Source organism: Triticum aestivum, chromosome 5D, assembly GCF_018294505.1.
Source record: "Triticum aestivum cultivar Chinese Spring chromosome 5D, IWGSC CS RefSeq v2.1, whole genome shotgun sequence".
In the NCBI taxonomy this organism is placed as follows: domain Eukaryota; kingdom Viridiplantae; phylum Streptophyta; class Magnoliopsida; order Poales; family Poaceae; genus Triticum; species Triticum aestivum.
Genome location: NC_057808.1, coordinates 499573515 through 499587670, shown reverse-complemented (window position 1 = coordinate 499587670; position 14156 = coordinate 499573515). Strand labels below are relative to the sequence as shown.

The 14156-nt window shown below is 42.5% G+C and overlaps 1 protein-coding gene across 1 annotated transcript; it reads left to right on the top strand.

Annotated features, from left to right (window-relative positions):
• The first annotated feature begins 348 nt into the window (after positions 1 to 348).
• LOC123123195 (60S ribosomal protein L4-1) lies at positions 349 to 3073 on the top strand. The gene is made up of 2 exons (XM_044543661.1): positions 349 to 1504; positions 2695 to 3073. The coding sequence occupies exons 1-2, from the start codon at positions 404 to 406 to the stop codon at positions 2806 to 2808; spliced, it is 1215 nt and encodes a 404-aa protein (XP_044399596.1). The 5' UTR covers positions 349 to 403; the 3' UTR covers positions 2809 to 3073.
• The last annotated feature ends 11083 nt before the right edge of the window (positions 3074 to 14156 follow it).

The following is a 14156-nucleotide window of genomic DNA, read 5'->3' as shown; positions in this document are numbered from 1 at the left end:
AAACAGTCTAGTCTAAGTTTTTAAGACTGTCCAATTTGTGTGATTCGTGAAAGGAACAGTTTTGCACTCAACCTGGCGAAACAGTGCAAACAGTAGAAACAATCCCCTTTAGATTATCTCACGAATCAATTCGTTCAAACACGTGCACCACTAGCTGTTAGTGCTCTCGGTAGTACATATACATACAGTATAAATGTATAATACACACACACACAAAAAGAAAAGCTCGCGCTAGCGAAACAGTCGAAGGAGCAGAAACACGAGCGCGGCCCACTAAGCCCACGAACTGGGCTCGCTATGCGAAACCCCAGCAACTGGACGCAGAACGCGTCACATATAAACTCCCACCTCCCCTCGCCCTCTCCAGCCTCTCCCCCTCCCCGCCGCCGCCGCCGCCGCCGCCATGGCCACCACCGCGCGCCCGCTCGTCTCCGTCAAGGCCCTGGACGGGGACATGGCCACCGACGCGGCCGGCGTCCCGATGCCGCACGTCATGAAGGCGCCGATCCGCCCCGACGTCATCACCTTCGTCCACAGGCTCGTCTCCTGCAACAGCCGCCAGCCCTACGCCGTCTCCCGCAAGGCCGGTCACCAGACCTCGGCCGAGTCATGGGGCACGGGCCGCGCCGTCTCGCGTATCCCGCGTGTCGGCGGCGGCGGCACCCACCGCGCCGGCCAGGGAGCCTTCGGCAACATGTGCCGTGGCGGGCGCATGTTCGCGCCCACCCGGATCTGGCGCAAGTGGCACCGCCGCGTCAACGTCCGCCTCCGCCGCGTCGCCGTCGCCTCCGCCCTCGCCGCCACCGCCGTCCCGGCCATCGTCACCGCCCGCGGCCACCGCATCGAGTCCGTCCCCGAGTTCCCGCTCGTCGTCTCCGACTCGGCCGAGGGCATCGAGAAGACCGCCCAGGCCATCAAGGTCCTCAAGCAGCTGGGCGCCTACGCCGACGCCGAGAAGGCCAAGCAGTCCGTCGGCATCCGCCCCGGCAAGGGTAAGATGCGCAACCGCAGGTACATCAACCGCAAGGGCCCCCTCATCGTCTACGGCACCGAGGGCTCCAAGATCGTCAAGGCCTTCCGCAACCTCCCTGGTGTGGATGTTGCCAACGTCGAGCGCCTCAACCTGCTCGACCTTGCCCCTGGTGGCCACCTCGGCCGGTTTGTGATCTGGACCGAGTCTGCCTTCAAGAAGCTGGACGAGGTGTACGGCTCCTTTGAGGCGTCTTCCTCCAAGAAGAAGGGCTTCGTTCTCCCCAGGCCCAAGATGACCAACGCTGACCTTGGCCGCCTCATCAACTCTGATGAGGTCCAGTCTGTGGTGAAGCCCATCAACAAGGAGGTCAAGCGCAGGGAGGCCAGGAAGAACCCTCTGAAGAATGCTGCTGCCGTGCTCAAGCTCAACCCCTACTTCGGGACTGCCCGCATGATGGCAGTTCTTGCTGAGGCAGCCCGTGTCAAGGCCAGGAAGGAGAAGATCAACTCCAAGAGGACCAAGCTCAGCGCGGTATGCTACTCCCCCTTCCCTGTGCCATCTGTTTCATATCTTATTACACATGATTACAGTTGGCTCGTAATACTCTTCAGCAATTGTTGAATGTTCGTACTAAGATTCGACTAAGTCTTTATGTGTAGCATGACTTGAATTCTGGAATGCCTGTATCGTGCATGGTTATTTCTGTTTATGATGATAACAGTTCTGTTCATTTCCATATGTTTGTACTGTTGTATGGAATGCCCGATTCATCAATAGGTTATGATTAGTTAGTTTGTGATGATAACAATTCTGGAATGCCTGATTCATATGATGATAACAATTCTGGAATACCTGATTCATCAATAGGTTCTGATTATATGTAAGCTGATTGTTATTTGCTAATTGCATGCCTAAAACCTGATATTATCTAGATAATTCAAGTTTATGATGCTTGCTATTCAAAGTGCCTTGTGTGGTTGTACGTTTGTACTGTTATATATGGAGCAAGCTCATCAATTGTGTAGTTTCTGTGTACTTCAGTTTGTAGTTGCATGTCTAATCTTCTGTATCCATAATGAAGGCGCCTGTCTTGATTTGTTAGTTTCTCTCGAGTATATTTGTTTTGTTAGCCTGATTCATCAGTATGGATGGTTGTGTTGCTCTAAGATGCATACATTCTTTATCTAAAGGAACACCATGTGCAATTTCTTTGATGGCATGCCACACTGAATATCTGAAGTATCCAATGTGATTGTTTTTTGCTTGTTGTATGCTATTTATCTCAGTTTGTCTTGAAGCTTGATTGCCTTTTTACTTGTCTTGTTTCTTTAGCACTGAATCTTCCTGAAGGACATGAACTGCGTGGTTTTGCTGTACTGAAAATCTGAGGCCGTATTGTTTAACATTAGTCATGACTGCATTTGAGACTCCAAGAGTAGGAAATTGTATGTGATCAATGTTATTGCTGGTTAATTAATACTCCCTCCGTCCCAAAATAAGTGTCTCAAGCTTAGTTCAAATTTCTACTAGAGCTAGTACAAAGTTGAGACACTTATTTTGGGATGGAGGGAGTAGCATTTCTTTTCATGTTTGGGTGCTTGGGATACTGTCGTTTTTCTGTTGCCCTTTCAAAAGTTGTCTGATATCTGATGTTTAAATTCCATATCCTGCATCTAGTATTTGTTATTCTCATACTGATGAAGGAACACTTGTTATTGTAGGAGGAGGCATCTAAGATCAAGGCTGCTGGGAAGGCCTGGTACCAGACCATGATCTCTGACAGCGACTACACCGAGTTCGACGTCTTCTCCAAGTGGCTTGGCGTCAGCCAGTGATCGTCTAGTTGAAGTAGTAGCAGTCTATCGTCCTACCTTAAGAGACCCTAAAGTATGATTTTGTGTCATGTTATCGTTTATCCGGAGTCTGAGACATCTTATGCTGTTTTGGTAGCTGTTTATCTCAAGTGTTTTATCTATGGACGCATTTTGCGAGACATGTTATATGGCATGCTTTATTGTCGTCGAGTTCTTAGTTCAGATTTTGAGTCGTGTTTTTCATATATACTCTGTTATGAATGCGATATAATTTTGGCATTGTGAAGTTTTGTGGTTGGCATACCCACAGTTTCTTTCTTGCACGGCTTGTTATGAATTTCTTTGCAACGTTTTTAGTCTACCGCATAGACGTTCAAGAGACACTGCTTTATCATTGTTGATTTTGTTCTGTGATAATGTGCCACTTGCAGGTTGTGTTTTCTCCCCGCTTAAAACCTGATGGTGTTACTACTAGTAGATGTATAAAACAATTAGGTGTAGCAATTTCTTGCTGTTTCTGTCGAAACAATTTTCTAGGTGTAGTTGCTTTTAGGTTGAAAATAATGATAGCCTGTTCTGAGGATTGAGTTGTAGCATGCTTGTGCAGGAGCCCAAAAATATAAGAGCATTTAGCTCACTACTTTAATGATCCAACATGAACTTAAACACTAAGACATGTCTACAACAACACCCTGGTAGAAATTACCAGCGAACTCATGAACCATCCCCATTTGCTTGCATCTGCTACACTGCAGGTCCAGCAAACTGCAGGTTACCATAGCATTCTCTAGGGAAGTAGTTACCCAGAACAACTGAACTACATCTTTCTGGATAATTGTTGTACACGAGGCCTTTCATGCAGATCTGTGCACTCATTTTCCTTCAGAAAGGAATCAGCGAGACAGTCAGTTCTAACACTGACCATAGAAAGGATGCATTTCAAAGCTTGAATCATATGCTACCACACTATACGATTAGGCCAGTAAGGACTGTAGCTTATACTCACCTCATTCACTGTTAATCAATTTCAAATATTGGGAGACCATGCAAATTCTAATGCAAACGATGCAGTTCCCTCCACATTTTCTCATCCGGGCTTTTGGACCGGCAAAGGCAGTGTTAAACTACAAAACTACTAAACAAAAAAAATAGCAAACACTACAACCAATTATTTCAGCTACGCATGCAAGCCAAAAAATATTTGCACAACAATTGCACAAGATCATAAGACAGACACAGGGGCACAAATAAAGAAAGCTATAAATTCCGTAGCCTGAATGAGAGTGACTAATTTCTATAGTGGGGTGAGGGTGATTCAAACCTTCAATCTTGAAAATAAGAATTCACAGTTTTATCCCATTATTAGAGGGTCAGAGGAGATACTTTTGTGCCTATAAAATCCAGGATGCATGGACTATGCATAATGTGTGGCATATGCATAGCTGGAGTCAAGACTATGCAATTGGCAGGAATCGGCAAATTAGTAATTTTGCTAGTTGCCAAGGAAATTGAAATTAGGAAGAAAACCAAGATTATGTAATTAAAGATTTGAGAAAATGTAGTTGAAGATCCCATAGACCAGATCAAATTAGCCATTAGAAGAGTGAACGCTTTTTGTCTTCAATCCAGGAATATGAGCTACTTGAGTTAAAAGTACACAATCAGCAAGAATCATCAAATTAGCCAGACTGTTTTGCTCGTTGTCAAATTAAAACCAGGAGTTCTCCAGCAAACCAAGAAGATGCATTGAATTGAAGATATGTAATCCAGATCCCACTAGCGAAGCACCAATGAGAAGAACATCATTTTCTAAAAATCAATTCCATACCACCAAACCGAAATCATAATTAGTGGAGATGACAGTAATCTAAGACATCAAGAGTAGAGTGTTCAGGGCAAACTATTTGTCCAAGCTTCCAGTTCAGAAGCTTCAACTCTCCATTGTTTTAGTATATGGCAATAATTCCTTGGCCTCTTTCTGCATATCGAGACATCAACGTTACCCAACTACAAGTCAAGTGAGAGAGCCAGCAAACAACTAGATGGGATCTTTCTTTATCACTGAAGTTAAAAATCTGTGCACATAAAAAATTGATTGTGTGTCATAAGATGATCCTAGAGAACTGACCAGGAAAATAGTTAAATGAACAAACCAAGTGTGGACAAGAAAATGTAGAATAGTAGACTGACAAATCTTTTACCGCATTCAGAGCTCATGTACAAGGTGATAAATTTGCAAGCTAAAGATAAAATTATAGATACAATCAGCCTAATATTAAAACCCAACTTCCGGAAACAGTATGTCAACCAAGTAGTAACCTATAGCCAAATCAAAATTTGATAATCTGCTATACAAACTTTGAGTATGAACTGATATTTCCATTGTTGAATCCTTGTTTGAGACTAAAGGAACCTCCAGTTAGGACATCGTTACTTCTAGCATTTTGTTGATTCAGAGCAAAAGCTGAGATCATATTCCGTCCAAACCACATGCAAGCTGAAGCAGATGTCGTAATCAGTAGGATGGCGCAACAGAAACCAAGTGATAAGATGCTTCATGATGGTTGGAAGAACCAGATGTGCACACTACTAACTCCAAACTACCACTGAATGCAAGTCAAAACTGAAAGCTGCCACAAATACCAAATCAAGTAATATGCTTCAGGATCAGGGTTAATCAGAAGTCAAAACCGCCCGAGCTTCATCAAGTCTACACAGCAACTGACGTTTTGATAGACTTTCCAACTCTACAATCTTCCAATAAAACCTCCAACATTGCCGATCAATGAACAACCCAAATATAATCGGCATACTTAGAAATTTCTTCAAGGAAAGTCAGACCATAATTAGAACTGGACACTGAGTCAAAACAAGGATGCAACATAGGTATAAGTTTGTGGTTGTAGGAGACTCCTCTATCCAGAACGAATTTCCCAAACAAGCTTTTACTTCCTCCGTTCTGATTTACTCGTTGTGGTTTTAGTTCAAAGTTGAACTAAAACCACGACGAGTAAATCGGAACGGAGGGAGTAGAACTCTTCACCTCCGCGGATCAGTTTTGAAAGCTAATTTTTCTAGCTAACTAAATAGAATGCAATTTCAAAAAAATTCATAATATTGAAGCCAAAAGATGCAAAGTTAATAATGATAGTGCAACTTATTTGTGGCACTGCCGTTTAGGTCATATTGGTGTAAAGCGCATGAAGAAACTCAATGCTGATGGGCTTTTAAAATCACTTGATTATGAATCACTTGATGCTTGCGAACCATGCCTCATGGGCAAGATGACTAAGACTCCGTTCTCCGAAACAATGGAGCGAGCTACAGACTTGTTGGAAATAATACATACTGATGTATGCGGTCCAATGAGTGTTGAGGCTCGCGGCGGGTATCGTTATTTTCTGACCTTCACAGATGATTTGAGCAGATATGGGTATATCTACTTGATGAAACATAAGTCTGAAACATTTGAAAAGTTCAAAGAATTTTAGAGTGAAGTGGAAAATCATCGCAACAAGAAAATAAAGTTTCTATGATCTGATCGTGGAGGTGAATATTTGAGTTACGAGTTTAGTCTTCATTTGAAACAATGCGGAATAGTTTCGCAACTCACGCCACCCAGAACACCACAGCGTAATGGTGTGTCCGAACGTCGTAACCGCACTTTATTAAATATGGTGCGATCTATGATGTCTCTTACTGATTTACCGCTATCGTTTTGGGGTTATGCTTTAGAGACGGCTGCATTCACGTTAAATAGGGCACCATCTAAATCCGTTGAGATGACACCATATGAACTGTGGTTTTGGTAAGAAACCCAAGTTGTTGTTTCTTAAAGTTTGGGGTTGCGATACTTATGTGAAAAAGCTTCAACCTGATAAGCTCGAATCCAAATCGGAGAAATGTGTCTTCATAGGATACCCAAAGAAAACTGTAGGGTACACCTTCTATCACAGATCCGAAGGCAAGATTTTCATTGGTAAGATCCTTTCTAGAGAAGGAGTTTCTCTCGAAAGAAGTGAGTGGGAGGAAAGTAGAACTTGATGAGGTAATTGTACCTGCTCCCTTATTGGAAAGTAGTTCATCACAGAAATCAGTTCCAGTGATTCCTACACCAATTAGTGAGGAAGCTAATGATGATGATCATGAAGCTTCTGATCAAGTTACTACCGAACCTTGTAGGTCAACCAGAGTAAGATCCGCACCAGAGTGGTACGGCAATCCGGTTCTGGACGTCATGTTACTTGACCATGACGAACCTACGAACTATGAGGAAGCGATGATGAGCCCAGATTCCACGAAATGGCTTGAGGCCATGAAATCTAAGATGGGATCCATGTATGAGAACAAAGTGTGGACTTTGGTTGACTTGCCCGATGATCGACAAGCCATAGAGAATAAATGAATCTTCAAGAAGAAGACTGACGCTGACGGTAATGTTACTGTCTACAAAGCTCGACTTGTTGTGAAAGGTTTTCGACAAGTTCAAGGAGTTGACTACGATGAGACTTTCTCACCAGTAGCGATGCTTAAGTATGTCCGAATCATGTTAGAAATTGCCGCATTTTATGATTATGAAATTTGGTAAATGGATGTCAAAACTGCATTCGTGAATGGATTTCTGGAAGAAGAGTTGTATATGATGCAACCAAAAGGTTTTGTCGATCCAAAGGGTGCTAACAAAGTGTGCAAGCTCCAGTGATCCATTTATGGACTGGTGCAAGCCTCTCGGAGTTGGAATAAACATTTTGATAGTGTGATCAAAGCATATGGTTTTATACAAACTTTTGGAGAAGCCTGTATTTACAAGAAAGTGAGTGGGAGCTCTGTAGCATTTCTAATATTATATGTGGATGACATATTGCTGATTGGAAATGATATAGAATTTCTGTATAGCATAAAAGGATACTTGAATAAGAGTTTTTCTATGAAAGACCTCAGTGAAGCTGCGTACATATTGGGCATCAAGATCTATAGAGATAGATCAAGACGCTTAATTGGACTTTCACATAGCACATACCTTGATAAGATTTTGAAGAAGTTCAAAATGGATCAGTCAAAGAAAGGGTTCTTGCTTGTATTACAAGGTGTGAAGTTGAGTGAGCCCGACCACTGCAGAAGATAGAGAGAAAATGAAAGTCATTCCCTATGCCTCAGCCATAGGTTCTATCATGTATGCAATGTTGTGTACCAGACCTGATGTGTGCCTTGCTATAAGTACAGTAGGGAGGTACTAAAGTAATCCAGCAGTGGATCACTGGACAGCGGTCAAGAACATCCTGAAATACCTGAAAATGACTAAGGATATGTTTCTCGTTTATGGAGGTGACAAAGAGCTCGTTGTAAATGGTTACGTCGATGCAAGCTTTGACACTGATCCGGATGACTGTAAGTCTCAACCCAGATACGTATTTATATTGAATGGTGGAGCTGTCAGTTGGTGCAGTTCCAAACAAAGCGTCGTGGCGGGATCTACGTGTGAAGCGGAATACATAGCTGCTTCAGAATCAGCAAATGAAGGAGTCTGGATGAAGGAGTTCATATCCGATCTAGGTGTCATACCTAGTGCATCGGGTCCAGAAAATCTTTTGTGACAATACTGGTGCAATTGTCTTGGCAAAGAAATCCAGATTTCATAAGAAGACCAAGCACATCAAGAGACGCTTCAATTCCATCCGTCATCAAGTGTCGGAAGGGGACATAGAGATTTGCAAGATACATACGGATCTGAATGTTGCAGACCCGTTGACTAAGCCTCTCTCACAAGCAAAACATGATCAGCACCAATACTCCATGGGTGTTAGAATCATTACTATGTAATCTAGATTAGTGACTCTAGTGCAAGTGGGAGACTGAAGGAAATGTGCCTTAGAGGCAATAATAAAGTTGTTATTTACATTTCCTTATATCATGATAAATATTTATTATTCATACTAGAATTGTATTAACCGGAAACTTAGTACATGTGTGAATACATAGACAAATAGAGTGTCCCTAGTATGCTCTACTTGACTAGCTTGTTTATCAAAGATGGTTATGTTTCCTAGCCGCAGACATTTAGATCCGTATGTATCTTGCAAATTTCTATGTCTCCCTCCTTGACTTGATCGCAGATCAAATTGAAGCGTGTCTTGATGTGCTTAGTTCTCTTGTGAAATCTGGATTCCTTTGCCAAGACAACTGCACTAGTATTGTCACAGAAGATTTTCATTGGACCCGATGCACTAGATATTACACCTAGATCGGATATGAACTCCTTCATCCAGACTCCTTCATTTGCTGCTTCCGAAGCAGCTATGTACTCCGCTTCACACGTAAATCCCGCCAGGACGCTCTGCTTGGAACTGCACCAACTGACAGCTCCACTATTCAATATAAATATGTATCCGGTTTGAGACTTAGAGTCATCCGGATCAGTGTCAAAGCTTGCATCGATGTAACCATTACAACGAGCTCTTTGTCACCTCCATAAACGAGAAACATATCCTTAGTCCTTTTCAGGTATTTCAGGATGTTCTTGACCGCTGTCCAGTGATCCACTCCTGGATTACTTTGGTACCTCCCTGCTAAACTAATAGCAAGGCACACATCATGTCTGGTACACAGCATTGCATACATGATGGAACCTATGGCTGAGGCATAGGGAATGACTTTCATTTTCTCTCTATCTTGTGCAGTGGTCGGGCATTGAGTCTGACTCAACTTCACACCTTGTAACACAGGCAAGAACCCTTTCTTTGACTGATCCATTTTGAACTTTTTCAAAACTTTATCAAGGTATGTGCTTTGTGAAAGTCCAATTAAATGTCTTGATCTATCTCTATAGATCTTGATGCCCAATATATAAGCAGCTTCACCGAGGTCTTTCACTGAAAAATTCTTATTCAAGTATCCTTTTATGCTATTCAGAAATTCAGTATCATTTCCGATCAACAATATGTCATCCACATATAATATCAGAAATGCTACAGAGCTCCCACTCACTTTATTGTAAATACAGACTTCTCTAAAAGTCTGTATAAAACCATATGCTTTGATCACACCATCAAAGCGTATATTCCAATTCCGAGAGTCTTGCACCAGTCCATAAATGGATCGCTGGAGCTTGCACACTTTGTTAGCACCTTTTGGGTCGACAAAACCTTCTGGTTGCATCATATACAACTCTTCTTTAAGATATCCATTAAGGGATGCAGTTTTGACATCCATTTGTCAAATTTCATAATCATAAAATGCAGCAATTGCTAACATGATTCAGACAAACTTAAGCATCGCTACGGGTGAGCAGGTCTCATCGTAGTCAATTCCTTGAACTTGTCGAAAACCTTTCGCAACAAGTCGAGCTTTGTAGACAGTAATATTACCGTCAGCGTTAGTCTTCTTCTTGAAAATCCATTTATTCTCTATGACTTGCCGATCATCGGGCAAGTCAACCAAAGTCCACGCTTTGTTCTCATACATGGATCCCATCTCAAATTTCATGGTCTCAAGCCATTTCGCGAAATCTGGGCTCATCATCGCTTCCTCATAGTTCGTAGGTTCGTCATGGTCAAGTAACATGACTTCCAAAATAGGATTACCGCACCACTCTGGTGCGGATCTTACTCTGGTTGACCTACGAGGTTCGGTTGTAACTAGATCAGAAGTTTCATGATCATCATCATTAGCTTGCTCACTAATTGGTGTAGGAATCACTGGAACTGACTTCTGTGATGAACTACTTTCCAATTCGGGAGAAGGTACAATTACCTCATCAAGTTCTACTTTCCTCCCACTCACTTCTTTCGAGAGAAACTCCTTCTCTAGAAAGGATCCATTCTTAGCAACGAATATCTTGCCTTCGGATCTGTGATAGAAGGTGTACCCAACAGTCTCCTTTGGGTATCCTATGAAGACACAGTTCTCCGATTTGGGTTTGAGCTTATCAGGTTGAAGCTTTTTCACATAAGCATCGCAGCCCCAAACTTTAAGAAACGACAACTTGGGTTTCTTGCCAAACCACAGTTCATAAGGTGTCGTCTCAACGGATTTAGATGGTGCCCTATTTAACGTGAATGCAGCCGTCTCTAAAGCATAACCCCAAAATGATAGCGGTAAATCAGTAAGAGACATCATAGATCGCACCATATCTAATAAAGTATGATTATGACGTTCGGACACACCATTACGTTGTGGTGTTTCAGGTGGCGTGAGTTCTGAAACTATTCCACATTGTTTCAAATGAAGATCAAACTCATAACTCAAATATTCACCTCCACGATCAGATCGTAGAAACTTAATTTTCTTGTTACGATGATTTTCCACTTCACTCTAAAATTCGTTGAACTTTTCAAATGTTTCAGACTTATGTTTCATCAAGTAGATATACCCATATCTTCTCAAATCATCTGTGAAGGTAAGAAAATAACGATACCCGCCGCGAGCCTCAACACTCATCGGACCGCATACATCAGTATGTATTATTTCCAATAAGTCAGTTGGTCGCTCCATTGTTTCAGAGAACGGAGTCTTAGTCATCTTGCCCATGAGGCATGGTTCGCAAGCATCAAGTGATTCATAATCAAGTGATTCCAAAAGCCCATCAGCATGAAGTTTCTTCATGCGTTTTATACCAATATGACCTAAACGGCAGTGCCACAAATAAGTTGCACTATCATTATTGAACTTATATCTTTTGGTTTCAATACTATGAATATGTGTATCACTATTATTGAGATTCAACAAAAATAGACCACTCATCAAGGGTGCATAACCATAAAAGATATTACTCATATAAATAGAACAACTATTATTCTCTGATTTAAATGAATAACCGTCATCAAACAAGATCCAGATATAATGTTAATGCTTAACGCTGGCACCAAATAACAATTATTTAGGTCTAATTCTAATCCTGAAGGTAGATGTAGAGGTAGCGTGCCGACGGCGATCACATCGACTTTGGAACCATTTCCCACGCGCATCGTCACCTCGTCCTTAGCCAATCTTCGTTTAATCTGTAGCCCCTGTTTCGAGTTGCAAATATGAGCACCAGAACCAGTATCAAATACCCAGGTGCTACTACGAGCATTAGTAAGGTACACATCAAATAACATGTATATCAAATATACCTTTCACTTTGCCATCCTTCTTATCCGCCAAATACTTGGGGCAGTTCCGCTTCCAGTGACCAGTTCCTTTGTAGTAGAAGCACTCAGTCTCCGGCTTAGGTCCAGACTTGGGCTTCTTCACTTGAGCAGCAACTTGCTTGCCGTTCTTCTTGAAGTTCCGTTTCTTTCCTTTGCCCTTCTTCTTGAAACTAGTGGTCTTGTTAACCATCAACACTTGATGCTCCTTCTTGATTTCTACCTCCGCAGCCTTTAGCATCGCGAAGAGCTCGGGAATTGCTTATCCATCCGTTGCATATTATAGTTCATCACGAAGCTTTTGTAGCTTGGTGGGAGTGATTGAAGAACTCTGTCAATGACACTATCATCAGGAAGATTAACTCCCAGTTGAGTCAAGTGGTTGTGGTACCCAAACATTCTGAGTATATGTTCACTGACAGAACTATTCTCCTCCATCTTGCAGCTGTAGAACTTATTGGAGACTTCATATCTCTCAATCCGGGCATTTGCTTGAAATATTAACTTCAACTCCTGGAACATCTCATATGCTCCATGACGTTCAAAACTTCGTTGAAGTCCCGGTTCTAAGCCGTAAAGCATGGCACACTGAACTACGAGTAGTCATCAACACGCGACTGCCAGGCATTCACAATGTCTGCAGTTGCTGGCACGGGTGGTACACCTAACGATGCTTCCAGGACGTAATTCTTCTGTGCAGCAATGAGGATAATCCTCAAGTTACGGACCCAGTCCGTGTAGTTGCTACCATCATCTTTCAACTTAGCTTTCTCTAGAAACGCATGAAAATTCAAGGGAACGGTAGCACGGGCCATTGATCTACAACAACATAGACATGCAAAATACTATCCGATACTAAGTTCATGATAAATTAAAGTTCAGTTAATCATATTACTTAAGAACTCCCACTTAGATAGACATCTCTCTAGTCATCTAAATGATCATGTGATCCATATCAACTAAACCATGTCCAATCATCACGTGAGATGGAGTAGTTTTCAATGGTGAACATCACTATGTTGATCATATCTACTATATGATTCATGTTCGACCTTTCGGTCTCAGTGTTCCGAGGCCATATCTGCATATGCTAGGCTCGTCAAGTTTAACCCGAGTATTCTGCGTGTGCAAAACTGGCTTGCACCCGTTGTATGTGAACGTAGAGCTTATCACACCCGATCATCACGTGGTGTCTCGGCACGACGAACTGTAGCAACAGTGCATACTCAGGGAGAACACTTATACCTTGAAATTTAGTGAGAGATCATCTTATAATGCTACCGTCGTACTAAGCAAAATGAGATGCATAAAGGATAAACATCACATGCAATCAAAATAAGTGATATGATATGGCCATCATCATCTTGTGCCTTTGATCTCCATCTCTAAAGCACTGCCATGATCACCATTGTCACCGGCTTGACACCTTGATCTCCATCGTAGCATCGTTGTCGTCTCGCCAACTATTGCTTCTATGATTATCGCTACCGCTTAGTGATAAAGTAAAGCAATTACATGGCGATTGCATTTCATACAATAAAGCGACAACCATATGGCTCCTGCCAGTTGCCGATAACTGTTACAAAACATGATCATCTCATACAACAATTTATATCTCATGACGTCTTGACCATATCACATCACAGCAAGCCCTGCAAAAACAAGTTAGACGTCCTCTACTTTGTTGTTGCAAGTTTTACGTGGCTGCTACGGGCTTCTAGCAAGAACCGTTCTTACCTACGCATCAAAACCACAATGATTTTTCGTCAAGTGTGCTGTTTTAACCTTCAACAAGGACCGGGCATAGTCAAACTCGATTCAACTAAAGTTGGAGAAACAGACAACCGCTAGCCACCTGTATGCGAAGCACGTCGCTAGAACCAGTCTCATGAACGCGGTCATGTAATGTCGGTCCGGGCCGCTTCATCCAACAATACCGCCGAATCAAAGTAAGACGTTGCTGGTAAGCAGTATGACTTTTATCGCCCACAACTCTTTGTGTTCTACTCGTGCATATAACATCTACGCATAGACATGGCTCGGATGCCACTGTTGGGAACGTAGTATTTCAAAAAATTTACCTACGATCACGCAAGATCTATCTATGAGATGCATAGCAACGAGCGGGGAGAGTGTGTCCACGTACCCTTGTAGACCGAAAACGGAAGAGTTTAGCAACGCGGTTGATGTAGTCGAACGTCTTCGCGATCCAACCGATCCAAGCACCGAATGTACGGCACCTCC